We start from the raw sequence: 23,326 nt of genomic DNA, 5'->3' as shown, positions 1-23,326 counted from the left end.
GCAGCCCATTCCACTTTGGGGCAGCTCTCACTATTAGATGTGTTTCCTTGGGGCGGCTAGGTGGCACAGTGAATATAGCACTGGCCTGGAGTCAGAAGGACCTGAATTCAAATCTGACCTCAGACACTTAACACTCACTAGCATGTAACCTTGGGCAAATCACTTAACCCCAATTGCCCTGCCTTCCCTCCCTCCAAAAAGAAAAAATTAAAAAGTACTTCAGGGGCAGCTAGATGGCACAGTGAATAGAGCACCCATCCAGCCTCAGACACTTAACACAACAGCTAGCTGTGTGACCTTGGGCAAGTCACTTAACTCCAATTGCCCTACCTTCCCCCTCCAAGAAAAAAAAAAAAAAGAAGTGTTCCCTGACATATTGCCTAAATTGGCCTAATTGAAACCTCTACCAATCCTTTGGGCTTCTGCTCCTAGGGTCAAAAAGAACAAATTTAATCCTTTCCCTACCCAACAGGCTTTCAAATACTTGAAAGCAGCTATTGTAATCCTGCCTAGTCTTCTCTTTTTCAGGCTAACCATTTCCAATTCCTTCTTCATATGTTGAGGAACTCAAATCACTGAACTTATCTTGCAAAAAGTACCTAATAATAAAAGCCAGTCTGAGTCTCTCTGAAAAATTTAAAGTACTACACATCAACATTTCTCAATTTAGGGGGATGTGATAGCTATATAGGAAACTCTACATTTCTTAGTAGATAAATACTGAGAACAATAAACGGATATATGAAAGGAAAAAGGTTTTTAAAAAACCCCAAAACATTAAGTTAACACACTTACCATTTCTTTTGGCCCAGGGATGTAAACATGTGGTTTTCACAAGGGTTTCATCAACTTTTCCTCCTGACATATTATCCATGAACTGACGTCCATGTTCTAATGCAAGGTAGCAGTCATTGCAACAATCCCGTTCTTCAACACGTACCGAATTGCTAATTACACCAATTTTGGGGATAGGATCTTGGTCTGCTGCTCCAAATGGTGAAAATAAATTAGTGCACTGATCTTGTAGCAATAATATTAACTCATCAGGCAATTTTTCAGGTTCTTTCAGTCCTCCATTGACATGTTCAACAGAGGTAGCCCTGAGAGCTTCAAAACGTTTCTCTGCTTCTTTACCACATTCAGTGTTCCGTCCTATGATATCTAGTTCATCTTCAAGAAACAATCCAGAGCTATTTCCAAATTTTCTATTCATGACAGCACTGAAGCCACAGGTACACCTATACTGTGCTTCCTGTGTTGGATCTGGAATGTAAACTCCAACATCAGCACCTTTGATGTTCATGTTGCAGACACAGATACAGCAACTGTCAAAATTACAGTCTTTGTATAAATTCATTACTGACTCTGAAAGAATGAGGTTTACATAAAGACTATGTGCTTCAGGGATGGATGGAACAGTTGCAGGTTCAACAGAATTTAGGGGTCTACACGTTGATGGGGTGGAAGCTGGTGAATACAAGTCTGAATTCTCATATTTGACTGAGCCTTGAGCACTGGCAGGCCCACCAGCTCCACGAGGTGTACGAGGTGTCCTTGGTGTTCGTGGAGTTGGAAATCTAGGGGTTGAGGGAGAAGGAAGAATCCCTGCTCCACTATTACTAGGAGGTGCACTGCTTGGGGGCATTCCGAAAGGAGTATGAGTTTGAGGAGTATAAGCAGGGCCATATTCTTGATCCATAGCACTTCCATCACTATAACATTCCCCAGATGAGAAATTCATACAGAAATATGCCAAAAAAAAAAAGGAGAGAAAATTAAATTAGAATTGCAAAAATCTACCATAATTATTTGAAAAATATGGTTTGACAACCAGTACAAGTAGTTTTAAAAAATCTACCCCTATAGTACTCAGTCTACACAATTAAAAAATTGCCAACACTTGTTTGAGAAGAAAGGTTAATAGTTCAGTCTCACACAAAATATCTGGAGTTTCTCGAAATAGTTGAAGCATACAAAAATGTAATGTAACAAATAGCATTCATAGGATTGTAGATTTATGATGGCATTAAATCTAGCCCCCTCATTTTAAATATGAGGAAACAGGTAAAAGAGATTAAGTGACTCACTCAAAGTCACACAGCTCATCTAAGGCATGATTTGAACCCCAAGAATTGCTCCATCTAGCTGCCTTACATACAATCATATCTAAAACACCTACAAATGTCTCAAATATGAAGTTTGTACAGGTATAATAGGATTATATGATTCAAGAAGCAATAATGATCATTATTAAAAAAAACAAAAAACTATTAGATGATTCTCATCCCTAATTATAACTATGAGGTAGTGAAGCAAAATACACCATTAATTTAGGCATGATAAAAAAGTTATTTTGGAAAAAATGAATGTCCAATGTCATACTATTTACCCATGACTTTTTAAAAAAATGTTTTATATATCATCGATTTTTGCTACTACAGAAATTAAAAACTTAAAAGACTTAGGAGGAGCTAGTCTTTTTTAAAAACCCATACACAAAGTATTTCTCTCAAAATTCAGTTTTATACAACACATGGATATAAATCATACCCTTCTTTGATGAAAGGCATGGTGGGCCCTGGAGGAAGCAACTCTAATTTCCCAACAGTCCAACTTTGCCGATAAATGCACTCTTCTGGAAGCTTGATAGGAGGCAAACACTGGCTGGGGAGTGTTTTTAGAGGTGCAAACATGGAACATCCCACCAGAGCTTGACAATTTTCCAGTTTATAGACATATGAAAAATCCTAAAAGATAAAAATTCGAACTTACAATGTCTTAATTTTCTAACTTCAGAGATAGGTAAATACTTAGTAAATTTTAAGTGGAAATTTTTAAAAATCACAAATAATGGTTTATTGATTACAATCCAGTCATTTTCTAACAAAGAAATTCTACTATTATGATTTTATTAACAATAAATTTGGTAGGAAAAAAGTATAGTTAGTACTAAAGTTAGTACTGCTAACTACAAGACTATAAGGATTTATGAAAATTTCTCTTGCATAAACTCATTTACAAATTTACCTTAATTTCAGAAGGTTTGGGACTACAGAATCCTTCATCAACCTCAATTTTGAACTGGGCTCCTATACTGGAACTATTCCCATCTAGGATAGTTCCTCCAGGTGTAGTATCCATACTACCATATTCCTTGTTGTTCATATTCATCGGGGAAAACCCCATAATATGCTGTTCTAATGATGGTGGTGTTGGATACATCTTATGAAGATCTGCAGTGCCTATCAGAAACACACATTTGATATAAAATAGACATCAAGAGAATGTTTAAAATTAAAAGCAGTCAACTTGAGATTTCATGTATTTAAAAATACAGCAAATTATTTAGGAAACTTACTTATGCATGACAGTGGATCCAAATTTCCTGCCTTTGACTCCTTGCAATTAGATTTCTCATCTGAGCCATTCAGTGTCTTTTTAGAGCCAGGCTATTAAAAAATTTACATGAAAGTTTTATTTGGTGCGACTTCAGGTCAGTAATAGTTCAAAATTAATGCCTGCTCAACAAAACATTTGTTTTATTTGTTAAACATTTACTAAGCACCTAACAAGTATAGTCTGTGAAGTGACAGTGAAGATACAAACTTTAGATAAGATATTTCCTGTTTTTACACAGCTTATAAGTCTAAAAGGAAGAGACTGACACAAATATAAATAACTATAATACATTATAAAATTACATTAGAGAGTTACAAAGCAAAAGACTACTTTTCTAAGGTATGGGGAGGAAAGCTTTTATCAGAATAAGGGAAGGCTTCATGGAAGAAGATAGAATTTGAATGGGGCTTTTATAGGGTTGGTATGGATTTAAGAAGTGTGAGATGTAGGACATTCTAAGAGGGTTCATCATAAGCAAATGTATGAAGGTAAGAAAGCAAAGAGCAAATTAGCAACATAATGTAGTTGGAGCATTGAGCATCTAGAGGAGGAAAATATAGTCTTGAAAGAAAGGGTGGTGACAAAGCAAAAAAAACTTGAATGACAGAGAAATTTGAAGGTGGTAGGCAAGAGTGAGCCATATAATCAAATCAATGCATTAAGAGCAATTATTTTAGCATCCACATGTAGGCTACACTGGAATGAAGAAGAGTGTGGAGGTAGAAAGAAGCCATTTCCAACAAGATCCAATCTCTAATTAATAAGAGGCTAAAGAGTTATAAACATTAAAAAAAATCGCAAACCACAAACAACCACATTAAAACACACCCCAAATCACTAATAAGAGAAATGCGAATTACCTCCCATAAGAGAAATGAGAAAGATTAAAAAAAAAAAACACTGGAGACACTGTGGGCCAACAAGAAAAAGAATATATTGCTGACAGAGCTGTGAAATAGTTCAATTGTTCTAGATTTCAATTTAGAATTATGTAAGAAAAGTCACTAACCTCTCTTTATTCCAACAATTCTACTTCTAAGCATATAACCTAAGGAAGTCTTCAAAGATAGAAACAAAAATCTAATATCAATATTCATAGCTGAAACCATAATTTCATGAAGGGCCCAGACCATCCATGTTCACTTCTATCCTGACTCTTGTGGCTTTTCTTTTCATCACCAGCAGCCTTCTCACCCTACAGATGCCTCCACTTGAGTTCTTGTCTCTGGTTGGTGGGAGCCTGGATGGAATCACCATTTCATGATGGCCACCTATGTTCATTTCTCTCTTGGTTCCACTCCCGACTGGACAAATCTAGGGCCCACACTGCTACAAGACAATCCTTTTATACCCCCTTAATTAACTCACTATCCAATTCACACGCTTTCTGCCAGTATTTCCTCCTTTACCCCTGTTTCATATGAAGAGATGGGAGGCAGCCCTTCTTACCAAGGTTAACTCCTCTAACCTGCATAAGTGAATCCATTCCATCTGCTTTCTTCAATGGATTGTCCCCTCTATCATCCCCACTCTCTCAATTATCTTCAATCTCTCCAAGTATTCTAGCTGCTTCACTATTGCCTACAAACATATGAATTTCTCCCCATTCTCAAGAAACTTACTAGATTTTATCTTCACTATTGTCCCATATCCTTCTTGCCTTTTGTGGTTAAACTCCTTGAAAAAGGCCAAGTGCTTCCTTTCCTCATACTCTCTTAACTGTCTACTGCATGATTTCCACCAACCACATTGTTCCACCAAAAGTGCTCTAGTGTCTGACATGATCTCTCAAATGCCAAATTTAATGGCCTTTTCTCAATCCTCATCCTTCTTGAACCCTCTTCAGCTTCTGAAACTGTCAATCAACCTCTCCTTGATTCCCCCTTCTCTCTAGGTTTCATAACACTACCCTGTCCTTCTCCTACCTATCTCATTACTCTTTTTCAATCCACTACAACCATTAAACCTGGATGTTCCACAGGATTCTCTGTCCTGGGACCTCTTTGGTTCTCCCTCTATATGATTTCACTTGTTGATCTCATCAACTACCAGGAATTCAATTATCTTTGTGCAGATGATTCACAAATCTACATATCTAGCCCTAACTTCCTGCTGAGCATCTCCAATTGTCTACTAGATATCCCCTAGACATTTTAAACACATGTCCAAAACTGAACTCATTACCTGCTCCCCCAACTCCCTCCCCCCATTCTTCTAAACTTCCCTATTACTGGGTTTTTTGCTTTCTGGAGGGGGGGAAGGCAGTTCAACTCGGGTTAAGTGACTTGCCCAAGGTCACATGGCTATTAAGTGTTAAGTGTCTGAGGTGGGATTTGAACTCTGGTCCTCCTGACTCCAGGGCCAGTGCTCTATTCACTGACTGTGCCACCTAGCTGCCCCCTATTACTGTTAAAAGTATCACCATCACCCAGGCATCATCATTAATTCCTCTCCCTTACCTTTCATGTCTAATATGAAGGCAAGGTATGTCAATTTTACCTTTGTAGTATTTTTTTTGGTATACTTTCCTTTCTGTCCTCTGATACTGCCACCACCCTGGTATAGGATCTCATCACCTTAAGGCTGGATTAGGGAAATGGACTGCTGATTCTTCTCCCTGCCACAAGTCTCTACTTCCTCTAGTCTAACCTTCACTCAGCTATCAAAGTGATCTTCCTAAAGCGCAGATCTGACCATGTTATTTCTTCTCTTACCTTTCACACCACCCCCTCGGTTAACTCCAATATCTCTCTATCACTTCGAGGATTAAATATAAAATCATCTGTTTGGTGTTGAATGTCCTTCATAACCAGTATTACTCCCACCCACATACATTCCCAGTCTTCTAACACCTTATCCCTCCCTGCTTTACACTTCAATTCATCAACACTGGCCACCTGGATCTTCCTCACTCCATCTCCTTACTAAAAGCATTTTGCTAGCCATTCCTCATGCCAGGAATTCTCTCCTGTCCTCTCTCTGCCTCCCAGCTAAAATCCCACCATCTACAGGAAGTCTTTCCAGATCTACCTAATTCTAGTGCATTCCCTCTGTTGAGTAATTCCCTTTTATCCTGTATATAGCTTGTTTACACAATTATATTCATGTTATCTTCCCCTATTAAATTGTGAGCTCCTCAAGAACAAGAATTCTTTTTTAAACCTTTTTTTTGTATCCCAAATACTTAGTGTGCCTAAAACAGGTGCTTAATAAATGTTTACTGACTGCATTTTCTTATTACTCCCCCATAGCCTTGCCCCTGCCACCCATAACCCTCCACTTCCCAGTTCCCTTTTATAAGTTGTCTTCCTCCATTAGAATATAAGACCTTTGAGGGAGGAACTATCTTTTTGCTTGTATTTGTATTCCCAGTACTCAAGGGTGCCCAGAACATACTAAATGCTTAATAAATGTTCTATTACTGACATGAGGATCTTGATAGGCTAGAGTCATTAGGCTGAATATACTAAATAAAATTCAATTGGGATAAATATAAAATCTTATACTTAGGTACAAGAACAAATCAATTTCATAAATATGATATGGGGCAGGTATAGTTAGACAGCAGCTGTTTTGAAAAAAATCTGGGGGTTTTAGTGGACTACAATTAATGACTCAGCAGTCTAATAGGGGCAGAGAGGAGGAATTAATATGATCATGGATGGCAGCAAGAAGCATAGTTTCCTCATTGGATTCTATTCATTGGTCCTATTCACACCTTATCTAGGGTACTGTTTTCCATCTGGGTGTCACAGTTTACCAAGGTTATTGATAAGATGAATTAGAATGTCTAGAGGATGGTAACTAGAACAATGAATGGCTTTGAACTGATATTATATGAGAATCAGCTGGAGAAACTGGGCATATTTAGCCTAGAAAAGAGAAGGAAGACTCAAGGCAGGGTGTAGGAGAGATGACACATAATAGCCATCTTCTTGCATTTGAAGGGCTGTCATATAGATGATCAACTTTTTCTATTTGACTCCAGAGGCCAGAACCAGGAACAAATAGTAGAAGTTGTACAAAGAAGTTGATTTAGACTTACTGTCAGGGAAAAACTATCCAACAATGAAGAGTTATCCAAAAGTAGAACGGGCTGCTTCAACTAATGGTGGGATCTCCCTCCTTGAAGGTCTTAAAGCAGTGGCTAGGTGACAACTTGTTGGTTATGTTACAGTGAGGATTCCTTTTGGTGTATGGATTAGAGTAGATGGCTACTACAATAACTATGCCCATCTACTGGGGAATCAGACATCTAGGTGGCACAGTGGATAGAGTACCTGGCCTGGAATCTGACAGATTCATCTTCTTGAATTCAAATATGGCCTCAGATACTTACTAGCTGTGTGACCCTGGGCAAGTCATTTAATTCTGTTTGCCTCAGTTTCCTTATCTGTCAAACAAGTTGGAGAAGGAAATGGCAAACTGCTCCAGTATCTTTGCCAAGAAAATTCCCAGTGGGGTCTCAAAAAGTCAGACACAACTGAAGCAACTTAACAACACTGAGGAATTTCTGGGAAAAAAACTATAGCAAATTATTATGATGAAGTATTGTTGTATAGTAAGAAATAAAAAAAGAATTCAGAGAAAATTCAAAAGATCTTTACCAGCTCACACTGGGTAATGTCAAAAGAATATGACTATAGCAAGGTAAATGAAAAAGATCACTAAAAGGGAAGCTTTATCATGGAAAAAAGCAATAAAGGGCCTGTAAAAGAGATAATGAACTCTAACTATCATGGAATAGAGGTAGGGTACTACTAGATTAGAATACTGCTTATGTTATTAAATGCCATCATTATATTTGATGTTTTTACTAATTTTTTTCTTTGTCAAAAAAGAAGGTTCAATGGGGGTACTGTTGAAATGACTAATATAAATAACACTTTCTCTTTTCCCTCTTTAAAAAAAATAACACATAAAGACTTGTACTATAGGGATAGTTTGTAGGCAAGGGTTCAGAACATGTTACTGAGGCAGAACCAATAGGACTTGGTAACTTACTGGATAAGATATAATGGAGGCAAAAGAATTAAAGATAAATTCAAAGTTCTGATCATGGGAGACAAGGGTGAATGAAGGTACAGAAATGGCAAGGCCAAAAAAAGTGTTATCATTAGAACAAGTTAAAGGGGAAGACAAGTTCATGCAAAAACTAGGTAGAAATAAGATCAGAACTATAGAAACAGATTTAGGAGATATTTGCACAGGTGGTAATTGAATGAGTCTGCCAAACCAGAAAATGGAGAGAGACAAAAAGAAGGCCAAGGATAAACTCTCTGACAACATCCACATTAGTCAGGAAGAAAAAGAATAAGCAAAGTAGTTATAAAAAGAATCTCTATAAAGGCAAGAAGAGAACAAAAAGAGTGTAGTCTCTAAAGTAATCTTAAATGTATGCTTCAGCTGTAAATTGGGTCAAAGCAGTAAAAGTGTTTCAGGTTAGACACTCATTTGGGGCAACATCTGATCCCCAAACTGATAAGTATACTAAACCCCTATTTGGCAGTATTTGAGGAGGGGAGGAAGGAGGTTGCTCTGAATTACGTAAAAAGCTTCAATTATGGAGCAATCTGGTTACTTTCCAGCACACAGGATAGAAATTAAGCTAATAGTTGAAATTTTAAAAAATTGTCTCAACAGAGAAGGATGTATACATAGCATATTTGCTTTTGTACATAAACAAAATGCTTTTAAAAATCTTCACAAAATTATTTCAGGTAGTATTTAAGTATTTTCTGAGATGATTTATCCATTCTAATCAATCCTCCTTAGCTATAAATAGGATAAAATGTAAACTTTAGTAGAGTCACTAATAATAGTGATAATTCCTGTGATAATAATTATCAATGAGTTTAAAACAAGGATTTTTTTTTTTAATGTATTTGGCTCAGGCCTCCTTGGTCTGCTATAGTATGTTCTTAAGAATAGCAAGTCATTTAAAGAACCAATACAAAACTCCTTTGCATCACCCTTTGCTACTGTGTTCAAAGAACAGAGCCAGGAACCTTCTTTGTAAATACCCTTGCTATCTGTTCTGGAGCAACCAAAATAAACAAATAAACGAATGAATGAATAAATGAAATTAAAAAAAAAACGAAACACAAGAAATATACCAGCAGTTAAACCTGTATGTTGTGTTAATGCAAATGTAACATTAACATTGTGTTTATAAGCCTAAATTGAAATGGTAACAGCTAAACCTGTAGTTAATGGTGTCCCAAAGTAGAACATTATCTTCTAAAGAAATGAAAAGCTAAAGTCTGCTTTATCTCATTAAACTGTTTAAACCATTAGTACAAATGTAAAAAAAAAAAAACATTTGATAACTAAAGCAAAAAGCATACACTTTTTAGTGCAAGAGTTTTTAAACTATTTTGTCTTATGACCCCCTTCTCAGATTGTTTTTAAACTTACCGAATAAATAGTTAAGATTGGAAACTTATTGAAAGTTATTTCAAATTTTTTTTTTTAATTTCATGAACCCCAAGTTAAGAATTCCTATTCTTAATAGCATAAAGTTATCATGCACCTTAATCTCCCAAATTATCTTTCTACAATTTCTTTTGTTATGCCAATTGATTATGTCTATATTTCATTAATTTTCCAGAGACATAACAGTGTGAGGCAGTATGATCCAATTTAAAACCATATGAATGGTTTTAAATTTTTTAAATAAAGCTTTATTGTATTTAAATTTAAAACCATTCTTAGCTTGCAGTCTCTACAAAAACGGGAACAAGCAGGCTTTGGTGGGATTTGGTTTGCCAATCCCTGGTATAGGGAATCTAAACTTAATCTGATTTTTGAAATGGCTGTTTAGAATTAAATGTTAGAACCCCCACCCCACTTTTTTGGTGAAGATGGGGAGGGAGGAGTAATGGCAAGGTGGCTAGGAAACTACAGATATGGAAATACATACAATGTCAGACTTGGACGATATATTGGCTAGATTTGCAAAACTAGTTTTTTCCTTTGTTATAAGGAATAGTTACGGGGGCAGGGAAAGATACATTGAGAAATATATGTTTATAATGCATTGTTGGTGGAGTTGTGAACTGATCCAGCCATTCTGGTGAGCAATCTGGAACCAAAGGGCTATAAATAAGTTATACCCTTTTTGACCCAGCAATACCACTTCTAGGGTTATATTCCAAAGAGATCGGAGAAGTAGGAGGAGGGTCCGTATGTACAAAAATATTTATAGCGGCTCTTTTTGTGATGGCAAAGAATTGGAAATCAAGGGGATGCCCATCATTTGGGGAATGGCTGAACAAACTGTGGTATATGAATGTAATGGAATACTACTGTGCTATAAGAAATGAGGAGCAGATGGACTTCATAATAACCTGGAGAGACTTATATAAACTGATGCTGAGTGAGAAGAGCAGAACCAGGAGAAATCTGTACACAATCACAGATATAACATATGTGTGAGGACTAACTTCAATAGACTGGGCTCCTCTCAGCAATGTAAGGTTATAAGACAACACCAAAAGATTCATGATCGAAAGAGATATCCACATCGAGAGAAAGAGATGTGGAGTCTGAATGCAGATTGAAACAAACTACTTGCTGTGTTTCTTTTTCTTGTTTTGTTTCCTCTTTCCCACTGATCATTCTATCAGCTATAATCCTTTACAACCTGACTAATGATTAATGTGAAGATATTTGTAGATCCTATATTAGAGTGCATGCTGTCACGATAGGGGAGCGGGGAGGAGAGAGAGATTTGAAACTCAAGGGACTGTGGAAGTGAATGTTGTAAACTAAAAGTAAATAAACAAATCAATTTAATTAAAAAAAAAAAGAAATGTATGTTAGAAACAAAAACAATTAAAACAGAACTTAAAACACTAGGTTTTGCCGGTTCACAATGAAATTTTCTATACTATGGGGATTCACAATTTCAAAGGAAGAGTAATTATCACTTATTGGTTTGATGAGAACATGAATTTTAACTACTTAATATACTTTTTCCTCCACATAAAAAATAAGGATATCTAGCTGTAAGAGCCAGCATTTATGCAGCATTTTAAATTTTGCAAAGCACTTTACAAATACCTTATTTTATCCTCATGACAACCCTGAGAAATATTATTATCCTATTTTTTTTAAAACAGATAAAGAGGCAGACAGAAGTGATCTGCCCTGGGCCACACAGTTATTAAGTATCTGAAGTCACATCTGAACTCAAATCTTCCTACTCCAGGCCTAGTACACTATCCATTGTGCTACCTAGCTGCTTGCCTCAATGAAGGAGATCGTTCAGTAGAGTTGAAAAAGCACTGGCTTTGGAGTCAAGAGGAATTGGGTTCAAATCCTGCCTCTATTTCTACCTGTGCACTTTGTAAAAAGACAATGAAGCCAAAATATCAGATACAGAGATTGCATCTGATCTGACAATGCATACATGCAGCAACTGTGTAGCACCATTTTTAAGATGTAGGAACCAACAGAAGATAAAACCTTTTTAATGGGCATTGCTTTTAATACTAAATTTTCTTGTCCAATATCTGTGGCACAGTCAAATTAATTCAAAAGTACACAACCACATAGCACAATTTTGTTATATTAAGAACACTGTATTGGAGAGGTTAAATAATATTAAAGTGGAATTGATTAGCATGATTCTTATTTCTACAATTCAGCGTTCCGCCTTCAAGATACATGAACACCTTTTTAACTGATTAACCTCCCCAACCTTCTTGCCACAGAGCTCTTCCAGTACCCCCACTGCCTCCTCCCCATGCCTCTAAGTTCTAGAACCAAGAACAAATCAACTCTACCATAGTACCTGGATGGAGTTTGTCAATCTATTCCTCAAATGACTCTCATTATTCCGTTAATTTTCAAAGTGTCCCTGTCCCTTCCTGACCATCAATCTCTTATACAGAAACCATAAATTGCTTTTGCATTTATATCCCCAGGTTTACCACAGTACTTGACACATAATAAGCCCTTAAAAAATGTCTCAGTCATTCAATAATCCAATCCACTAAAAATCTTTTAAAAGAAATACAAATTTCATGTAAATTAGTGACAAGTCCAGATTAAGTGATGGTCCAAAAAAGGCAGTGTAACACTCACTGTTAGTTCATCTTCATCAGAATTGAAGAGATTGTCAAGGTCAGTATAAGAGACAGCTAGGTCAGAATCATAAATGAGGCTGGTTGATGGAGGACGGGCATGACCACCAGGACGCTGTGCATCTACAAAATATGAGCAAAAATTATATGATGGATAATATAACATGCTACTTAAATCAGTTAGAGGAAGTTTCCAATTTATAAAAGAGGTAATATTCCTAAATTTGGTTTTTATTTTTAAAAATACTTTCTGAGGGGCAGGTAGGTGCACAGTGAATAGATAGAGCACCGACCCTGGAGTCAGGAGGACCTGAGTTCAAATCCAGCCTCAGCTACTTAACACTTACTAGCCATGTGACCTCGGGCAAGTCACTTAACCCCAGTTGCCCTGCCTTCCCCCCTACCAAAAAAAAAAACCTTTCTGAAACCTTAAACATCTGAAGTTAGGTGTTGTGGCTAAGCTTTTGTGGAACTTACTTTAATCAGCAGTGAAGTTAGAACACTGAACATTTGTAACGAAAAAATAGAAAATAATTTTCCAACATTAAGAATGAAACATAAAAGTCAATTCAATTTTTCTTTTTTGATACAGGTAACTTATAAGAAGTAGGCAAAGCACAAACGCAATAAAGAAGAAAAAGTTTCCTGAAATAACAGAATAAGAATTAGGAAAAAAGAAAAAGGAATTATATTATTAAATTCTCAACTTCACACTCAATATAGGAGCCTTTTCTACAATACCCTTGACAGATGGTTAGTCTTTGCTTGAACACTTTTAGGAACAGATCATACTATGTCATGAAACAATACATTCAACTTCTAGATATCCCCAAATGTTTTTTCTTATAATCAATCTAAACCTTTCTTTTTTCTCTAATTAAGTTCCACCTGATGATTCTAAATCTTACTCCTCGAGCTCTATAAAATAAATAAGTCTAAGAATTCTAAAATGATTATGTTGGTCTAAATGACCTCTAATTTCCCTTCTGGCTCTAACTCCTATGATTCTAGGTCTCACTAATTTTCCCCTACCAAATCTTTGTTCTAAATGTTCTAAATATTCTTCATATGACATTTAATATAATTTAGGCCACCATTCTCTGTAGCTGGGCTTCTTAAACTTTTTCACTTGTGACTCCCTCAGCATTTCTTAAACTGTGGGTCACAACCTCATAAGGTAGAGAAAAATCCAGTATGCCAGGCAGAATAGAACAGCTGTAAGGAACAATGGATAGAGTGCTAGACTTGGAATCCAAAGAGACAGACTCAAATCCTACCTGACATTAGCTTGTGAAAGCATGGGGGAAGTTAAAATTCTGTGAGGCTTAATTTCCTCATCTGCAAAATTGGAATAACAGTTATAGTCCTTTACCTCTTAAGATAGTTGGATAGGATTAATAAGACTCAAGTGAAGTAAAGTATTTAAAGTGCTTTTGCAAACCTTAAAGAATAATATAAATATAAATGTCAGGTGCTTTTGTTTTTATTTTTAAATGGATGTTGATGTACACAAGAAAGATGGCCTATAAAAGGATGAAGTAGAATGGAGGGTAGTGTGGCACAGTGATAATCTCCAAAGGTAGAAGGAAAATGACAGCATAGGTGGTAAACATTTAAACAGAAATCCCCCCCAATGAAATTATTGGACCAAGACATCTTGGATGATGGATAGAAGGACAGAAGCAAATAGGTCAGTTGTTCATAGACACCAAGTATTCATTTACAAGTCTCTAAATTAGTAACTTTGGGATTATTTGAGATTCAACTTTTCTTTCAACTATAATTCAAGTTGCTCACACCCATAATGTATAAATGGAAAAATCAGGGACATTTTATAATAAAATCTGAACTTCTCAGAGTTTAACACCATTTTTCTTCTAACTTGTAAGATTCTGACTGCAGGGTGGTGCAGGGAATTCTGGCCAGGTGGTGCAGGGAATAGAGCACCATCCATGGAGTTTGGAGGACCTGAGATCAAATTTAGCCTCATACCTTAAGACTTACTAGTTGTGTGACCTTGGGCAAGTCACTTAACCCCAACTGCCCTGCCTCCCCCCCTCCAAAAAGCAAAAGCAAAAAAAAAAAAAAGGTTCACACTGCAATACACTTCATGCAAATTCTACAAGGTTCCTGGTCTGACTGAATTAAAACTCTTCCTCTAAGATGTAACTGGGATAGCCTCACCTTTCAAATTTGAACACAATCCCCAGAGTCACCTTCTGATAGTTTTGCCTTTCCTTCAAGAATCACTGGGGTGACAACCAAGGGGATTAGGCTCTGCAACTCAATGTTCTTATACCACCAAGAACTCTAATATGTAGGTTCATAGATTACTACCCAATACATGAATACTTTCATTTTCCAATTCAGATTGGCTTTCTCTTCTAGTGTCAATAGTAGCTTCACTCAGACACAGAGCTTAAAATTCCATAGGGGGTCCTTACCAAATAACTTTCCCTTTTCTCCTCCCAGTCTAATCACTAATACAATAAAACACTTTTCCTAACAAGCAGCTAGTTGATACATGTAAAGAAATAAGAGCTGTATCCTAAACAAATAAGGTTAAAAAGCAAAATGAAAATCATGTAGTCCAATTTACTGAGAGGTTATTTAGGGTTGGGGAGGTGTTGTAATTTCATAAGTGTAGGAATTCCCTTCACCAAAACAGATCAGCAACTATTCTACAACTGGAGAGTCTTAGAAAGCTTTCTTTCTGAGAGGTTTAAATGACTTGCCCAGGGTCACACAGCAAGTATGTATCAGAGGTGGGACTTAAATCCAGGTCAGCCTGACTCTGGAGCCAGCTCTACCATTTTGCCTCCTGATTTACTAAGTTCTGGGAAGGGCAAAAGGGCTTCAAAGATTTCTTATTTTTTATTCTCTTAAACAGTTACAGATGAGTAAATTCCAATGTTTATAATATGAAGCTCTATGATCTCAAACTGCTCACAATATATAAAGATGTTAATAAACCTAGTATTAGAATTTAAGTTTTGATTCGGAAGGCCTCCCTTTTTAAGTACATTAAGACTTCTATTGCCAAGTTGCAAATAAAAAAGACTATATTCTAAAAGGTCATTTTTACCTTGCTTGACAGTGGGACTAAATAATGACATAGCATCTTCTTCATGTGATAACACTGTTACATTAGATGTCCCATCTTCTGCCTGCAAATGAGAAAGAGGAAGCATTTAGCACCTTCATTTTAAAAAGCCCACAAAATTTCAATCAATACATTCATTACAGGAAACACATTAATTCTTCTAGAAATAAGGCATATTATTTATTTAATGATTACCATAACTACAAGAAAATACTGATAAGCTAAATGTTTGGGGCTGCAGATGAAGGTGTAAAAGTATAGGTTAATAAGCTTGATCCCAAAAAAGACTTTAATTATTATCAATTAGTTTTTTTTTTTTTTAAAGCAACTGGGGTTAAATAACTTGCTCAAGGTTACATGGCCAGTTATTTCTGGGTGTGATGCTAAGTATCTGAGCCTGGATTCTATCCCCAGGTCATCCCGACACTGGGGCCAGTGCTCTTACTGGCTGAGCCACCTGGCCACCCCTCTCAATTAGCTTTTTGATACTGTGGCTGGTTAGTTCTTTTTTTACTCAGTATCAAGTTTGAAAAATACTTTCATAAATGCTAAATGTAAACTTTCTTTTCACAATCACAATACATCAAATATAAACAATTTCTATTTTCATAGGAGTGCTTGATGTAAAATAGTTTGGTTTAGAATAATAATTTAGAGATTGGATAGTTCCAGGTGATTATTTTATAGATGAGGAAACTGAGACACAGGTATTACTTCACTTACCCAATGTCACACAAGTTAGTAACAGAATCAGTTCTAGAGCCCTAGTCTCCTGAATCGTAGACCTTTGTTCTTTTTATTACATTATGTTGTCTCTTCTCTGACATGTCTCATGTAGCAGGTATTCAAATATTTGCTCAGTTTTCATATTTTCTTCCCTATGGCACAATGACTAAATTTGAAAATTGGGTTGCAAGCCAAATAGTTCTAATACCCAGCAACTCTACCCTTTATCAGTACAATAAACTAAAGTTATGTTTAGCATAGCTTTGGTTCCGTAAGTTTTATTTCATTTTAATTCTCTGAATATTGGTAATTTATCTCCAGCATTATTAATCAGAGTAGAGGCAGAGTGATAAGACAGTGGCTGGGTTGGTTCATTAAGACCTCAGTATAAAACATGGCTTGAATTTAACCTTGTTCTTTTCTTCACTCATTTACTGAACTGTAGAGAGGGTGCAACTGGAGGTATGAGGGAAAAGGATGAGACAGGCCTGATCAACTCAAAATACCCAATTTTCAACCATGAAGCTTAACAAACTTGCCATATTAGGAATATATTTTAGAGGGGCAAAAAAGGGAAAGATTTCCTCATTCACCTTTTAAAACATCTCAAAACCCCTATATTTTCAATAGTAGCTATTATTTAAAATGTAACTAAAAGTATTCACTATTTACAAAATCTTTGCAAGGATAGAATTGCTCTGAATATTTTTTTTAAGTATAAAAAGAACAAAGAAGAAAAGTTGATGACAACACCCTATAAAATTATCAACCATCTTTCAGGGCACTATTTTCTCTACTCACCTTATGTTTTTTCCCAGGTTCTCTATCACTGTTCTGCCTATCTTTTTTATTATCAGGAAAAAGAAATTCCACATCTCCATCAACAAATGCATATGGATCAATTTCAGGTTCTTGTTCCATATCAGATACTACTGCTGAAAGATACTGATTTTTACTCTGATACTGTTGCACCAGTTCATCAGAAACCTTTAAAGGTTTTTTACATTGCACCATTAACCTGGACAAAATAAAGATAAAATTAGAAAATTTTGTTTCTCTATATCAATACATGTTTCTCTCCCCTCCCAAAGGCCCCTCCCCAAAACTGGAATCATTCAATTTAAGAGCCAGGAGTCTCAATATCAACCTTGTCTTGGAGACAAGGAAACTGAGGCCTAGAGAACTTATCAGAAGGTTTTATGGCTAATTAGCAATGAAGCTAGGAATGGAACATAGATCTAGTTTAAGCTTTTTTCCATTAAAAATAAAACATGTTTCCTGAAAGACTATCTTTATTCTGAAATTCAGCATCATTCAAATATTGCCCAATGTACTCTCACTCAGGCTTTTTTTTGCTTTTTGTGATTAAGTAACTTGCCCAAGGTCCGATCTGAACTCAGGTCCTCCTGGCTCCAGGGCCGGCGCTCTACTCACTGAACCACATAGCCACCCCTCAGGCTTTTTTCTTAAACTGTCCCTGAACCTACTTTGCTTTAGTAACAGTGACTGAAGAATCAGAATGGGCTAATTTTATAGTATTAAACATCATGATGGACACACTTTCTGCCATAAATTGATTATAATAAAACCTATGTATCAATTCATTATTATCTCATCAAAAGAGGTACGACTTTTTTTTTTTTGAGGGGGCAATTGGAGTTAAGTGACTTGTCCAAGGTCACACAGATAGTTTTTTTGTGTGTGTTGTGTCTGAGGCTGGATTTGAACTCAGGTCCTTCTGACTCCAGGGCTGGTGCTCTATTCAGAGCCACCTAGCTGCCCCCAGAGATATACCTTCTAATGAATTCTGCTAGTGTTTTATAGGTGGGAGGAATATATTGGTATAGGTACTCTATTTTGCTCTAAGTTTGAGGCTAACAGCTTTAAAATTTGATTAGCTGTACTGTACAAGATTAACAAGTGAAATCCAATGAGAACTCTTGGGACAAATTTGATTGATTCTAACAGAATCAGAGAAAGAACTGTGAGTTCCCTAGTGTAAGAACTCCCAAAAGGGGGAATTCCCTCCAGTAAACCTTTTGGCAATTTAGTAGATAAGTACTAGGGAATTCTCTGAGACCCAAAAAGGTAAAGTGTCATAGACAAAATTTGAACCTACATCTTCCTGGATCTAAGCTCAGCATTCTATCCACTATCCCAAGCACAATAAAATATTCAAGTAATATCAAAGAACGATCAGAATTCAGAACATTTCCATAGTTACAGGTCTCAAATCCTTCTACTAGAACATTAATGGGTGAAAACCAGAATTGTCAATCTTTTTTTTACACTTGCCATCTCACAAGAGGAAACTGTTGTCTTTGCTACTTTTGATGTCTTTTTTCTCCCTTTTGTACCAAAAGTACTTTTTTTAAAGGCAAACTCATTTTACAGAATTGATAAAGTAGAGGTCAAATTCATTTTAAAAATTGAATACTACACTGTAAATTGGTTAAATAACTTGGTGCTTTACCACCACCGACTGGTGAAATGTAGTATTGAAGTCCAGCTTCCTTAGTCATAAACAGTCAAAAGGAGTAAAAATCTGAAACTATGACTATGAAAAAACCTGTAATTTCCCCTGTGCCTAATACAGTGTTCAATATTAAGCATTTAACATTTGTTGAAATGAATATGGGGGAAATTCTTATATTCTAGGAAAGAATGAGAAGCACAAAAGGGAGATGCCAGTTAAAGTGATTTAAAGTCTATAAAAGAATTAGTACTGAGACTAAAGTATTCTAATACTAAAGTATACATGCCATAGACCTAGATTACTAGCTTAAACCTCATTGTCAAGGAAAACTTTCAATTCAGACTACCAAGATATTTATTACTTATAAGAAAAAAATAACTTAAGTCAAAGGTAAAATAGGGTTTGAAATTCCACCAACATTTTCAGAACACATACATTTGATAAATTCAAAAGTATCGTATTTTCAGAGATTAGCTAAAATAAGACCTTACAAGATAACACATTTATAGTACTTTTCCCCCACATGCTTAGACACAAAATAATTCTTTAAGTTCTCACAATTACTATTAGATCTATTTCACAGATAAAAGTTGAAGTGATCCGGGGCGGCTAGTGCCGGCCCCGGAGTCAGGAGGACCCAAGTTCAGTTTTGGCCTCAGACACTTAATACACACACACACACACACACACACACACACACACAAACACACACAAAACTAGCCATGTAACCTTGGGCAAGTTACTTAACCCCAATTGCCCTCCAAAAAAAGGCAAAAAAAAAAAAGTTGAATTGATCTGTTGAAGGTCACATTGGTTAGTCAATGGTAGAAACAGGACTAAATCCCAAATCTCCTAATTCCTAGTTCAATGAATATTTCAATTTTGACCACAATGCTTTCCCCAAACATTTCACAATCATGTATTTACAAGTGACAAATCACATACACAAGAGTCTGATGATGTAGTATGTATGCAATATAGCAAATGTAAAGCTTTCCTCTGTATTTTCCCAGAACCCTAGTCTAATATAAAGCAAATGAATTAAAACACTTTCCCACTTCTCCTCTGCACATGTGTAACCTTTAGCAAATTGCTTACCAGCAATTCAGGGAAGAGAAACTCAAAATTAAAAAAAAAAAACCCCACAAATATAAAAAACTATTTTTACCTGTAATTGGGGAGAATTAAAAAAAAAAAACACCCACCTTTTCTCTACCCTGTTAGATTGTTACATCATTTACATAGGTAACTGTTGAACTGTGTAATAACTTAATTAAAACATACTTGGCCAACCCCAGAGTTAGATATAAGGACAAAAAAACTAGATTTCCCAAAGAGATCACTTTTTGGCCATTTTATTCAAAAGTAAAAAAAACAGTACTTTCATAGGCCTTCAAAAAGGTAGTAGCATTCAATAATCCCAACGTTAAGTGCTACAGGCAAATGACTCCTACAGGTGTAGGGACATGCAAGAAATTTAAATATATTCCATGAAATATCATTAACCTCAAGTCACAAAATACAACTTTAAGTTAAATTCATATTAAGGCATACTTACATAAAACTATATAGTAATGTATCTCTAAAGATGTAAAAATGGAAGAATTTTCCAGTTTTTTAAAAAAGGAAACAATTTTAAAAAGACAGGATGTTATAATTTACTAAACTCCTAATTTAGTATCCAAATAACTGTGTGACTTGATAACTAGGTTCACTTCTTCCTAAAAGAAAGTTTTATGAAAGGTCAAATAATGACTAACAGCTATTATTTTAATAGTTAGGATTTATTTACAGCGCTTTTAATGTTTATAAAGTGCTTTACAAATATTATCTCATATTTTTCCTCACAACCCTGGCTAGTGGGAGTTATTATTATTCCTACTTTTTTAACAAAAGAGGAAACTAAGACATTTGGAGGTTAAGTAATTTGCCCAGGGTAATAAAGTTGGTAAAGATCTGCGGCAGGATCTGGACTCTGGACTTCCTGACACCAGAGTCCAGTGCTCTATTCACTGCATTACCTACCTGCTTCTAGGTAAATCTCAGCTGCAGACATTATCTAGGGCGGCTTCGGTTTCTACTTTAATCATTCTACAAGCACTAAAGCACCTAAACTTGCACCAGACACTGGGGACAGATATACAAAGAGTGAGACAAAATATACATAATATATAAATTAGGGAAGGAGGGCACCAGTAGTTCATGGGGAGGAGTGGAAATCAGGAAAGGCTTCCTGCAGGTGCTTAAGGTGCATCTTAAAGGAAGATGGATTCTATGATGCAGAGGCATTAAGTGACATGCCCACAGTTATATAGCCAGACAATAGACATCAAAAGCAGGATTCAGACTTGGATCATCCTAGCTTCAAGACTAGCTCTCTAGCAAATGTATCATACTGCTTCTCACCCAGGTGACCAATAGCCTTTCTAAAATCTGATGACCAAAACTGAACACAGTACTTCAGGATCAGTTGAAGTCAGTAAAGTGCAATTTTAACCTTATTTGTTCAAGATAAACCACCACCTTTGTTTTCACATGTTGACTGTTAATTTCTTTTTTTTTTTTCCTTTTCATAGGGGGAAGGTAGGGCAATTGGGTTAAGTGACTTGCCCAAGGTCACACAGCTAGCTTTTCTGTTACATGTCTGAGGCCATATTTGAACTCAGTCCTCCTGACTCCAGGGCCGGTGCTCTATTTCACTGTACCACCTAGCTGCCCCGACTGCTAATTTCTTTTAAATGAAATATAGGACTGAAATTTTATGATGATAAACAATTTCATTAGATTAAACTCATTATTCTATTCCACTGAAAATTTTTGGATCCTGATTCTATTGTTTAATATGTTGGATATCAGGGAGGTGGAGTCAAGATGGCGGAGTAGAAGCAGAACCTCCCCGGGCTCCGGCTTCCACCTTCCCCAATTCATGTAAAAAGGGGACTCTAAACAAACTATGGAGCTGCAGAACGCAACAAAATGACACAGAGAAGCTAACCTCCCGCTGAGGACAGCCTGGCAGGTCGGCAGCAAGTGGCCAGCGCAGTGCTCTGGGAGTGGAGCCCAGCCACTCTCGAGCCACGCCACATGGCATCATCAGCTCCTGGCCTGCAGAGCGTAGGGGGACCAAGCGACCAGTCTGAAAGGTAATTGCTCTTGCTTTAACTTGCTTGGATCTGGAGTGTGGTCTAGGGTCCTAGATAGAGGTCCTAGGATGCATGACCAGCTTGCCAGAGCGTGTGGAGGCCTTGGAGAGGGCACCAAACTAATACCTCCCTGTCTGGTGGCAGAGTCCTACTGTGGCAAAAAGCCCAGGGGTCAAGTGACTGAAGGGCGACGTGACCAGACAAAGGAAGAAAAACAAACAGAAGACTCCAACATTAGACTCCTATTTTGGGGACAAAAAGGAGCAAAAGTATGGAACAGGAGGAAGACAGTGAAGTCAGAACTCCTGCACCAAAAGCTTCAAAGGAAAATATGAGCTGGTTACAGGCCATAGAGGACCTTAAGAAGCAGATAAGAGAAGTGGAAGAAAAATTGGGAAGAGAAATGAGAACGATGCAAGAAAATTACGAAATGAGAATCAGCAGCCTGACTGAGAAAAATATCACCTTAAAAAATAGACTGACTCAATTGGCAAAAGAGGCTCAAAAAGGCAATGAGGAGAGGAATGCCTTGAAAAGCCGAATTTGCCAAATGGAAAAAGAATCTCAAAAGCTCAATGAGGAGAATCATTCCCTCTGATTTAGACTGGAGCAAAAGGAAGCTAGTGACTTTAACAGAAATCAAGATGATGTTAAACAGATCCAAACAAATGAAAGAATAGAAGGCAAAGTAAAATATCTCATGGGAAAAACCACTGACCTGGAAAATAGATCCTGGAGAGATAATTTTAAAATTATTGGACTACCTGAAAGCTATGATCAGGGAAAGAACCTAGAAATCATCTTCCAAGAAATTCTCAAGGAAAATTGCCCTGATGTTTTAGAACCAGAAGGCAAAATAGAGGTTGAAAGAATCCACTGATCACCTCCTGAAAAAGATCCCAAAAACAAAACTCCTAAGAATATTATAGTCAGGTTCTGGAATTCCCAGATTAAGGAGAGAATATTACAAGCAGCCAGGAAGAAACAATTTGAATATTGTGGAAACACAATCAGGATAACCCAGGATATCTGGCAGCTTCTACGCTGAGGGATCGAAGGGCCTGTAATAGGATATTCCAGAGGGCAGAAGAGCTGGGATTAAAACCAAGAATCACCTACCCAGCAAAACTGAGTATCATGTTTCAGGGGAAAATATGGTCATTCAGTGGAATAGAGGACTTTCAAGCATTCTTGATGAAAAAAAACCAGAGTTGAATAGAAAATTTGACATTCAGATACAAGAAAGAAGAGAAGCTTGAGAAAGTAAACAGGGAAAAGAAATCATAAGCCACTGATCAAAGTTGAACTATTAACATTCCTACATGGAAAAACGATAATTGTAACTGATGAAACTTTTCTCAATATGAAAATAGTTGAAGGGAATAGAAAT

At 36.6% G+C, this 23,326-nt stretch overlaps 1 protein-coding gene across 1 annotated transcript in view; it reads right to left on the bottom strand.

The window, feature by feature from the left end:
• Window positions 1-23,326, bottom strand: part of MED13 (mediator complex subunit 13) — a 96,330-nt gene that overhangs the window by 27,299 nt on the left and 45,705 nt on the right. The window contains exons 10-16 of the mRNA XM_069078201.1: window positions 17,119-17,335; window positions 15,574-15,655; window positions 12,490-12,611; window positions 3,359-3,449; window positions 3,028-3,242; window positions 2,551-2,747; window positions 796-1,712 (exon numbers count right to left, since the gene is read on the bottom strand). Coding sequence (XP_068934302.1) covers window positions 796-1,712; window positions 2,551-2,747; window positions 3,028-3,242; window positions 3,359-3,449; window positions 12,490-12,611; window positions 15,574-15,655; window positions 17,119-17,335 — 1,841 coding nt within the window. The remainder of the gene's footprint in view (window positions 1-795; window positions 1,713-2,550; window positions 2,748-3,027; window positions 3,243-3,358; window positions 3,450-12,489; window positions 12,612-15,573; window positions 15,656-17,118; window positions 17,336-23,326) is intronic.

Source organism: Petaurus breviceps, unplaced genomic scaffold (genome assembly GCF_028583685.1).
Source record: "Petaurus breviceps papuanus isolate PSGF00001 unplaced genomic scaffold, PetGlider_PUasm1.0 91023, whole genome shotgun sequence".
Classification (NCBI taxonomy): Eukaryota; Metazoa; Chordata; class Mammalia; order Diprotodontia; family Petauridae; genus Petaurus; species Petaurus breviceps.
This window is presented reverse-complemented; position numbering and strand designations above follow the sequence as displayed.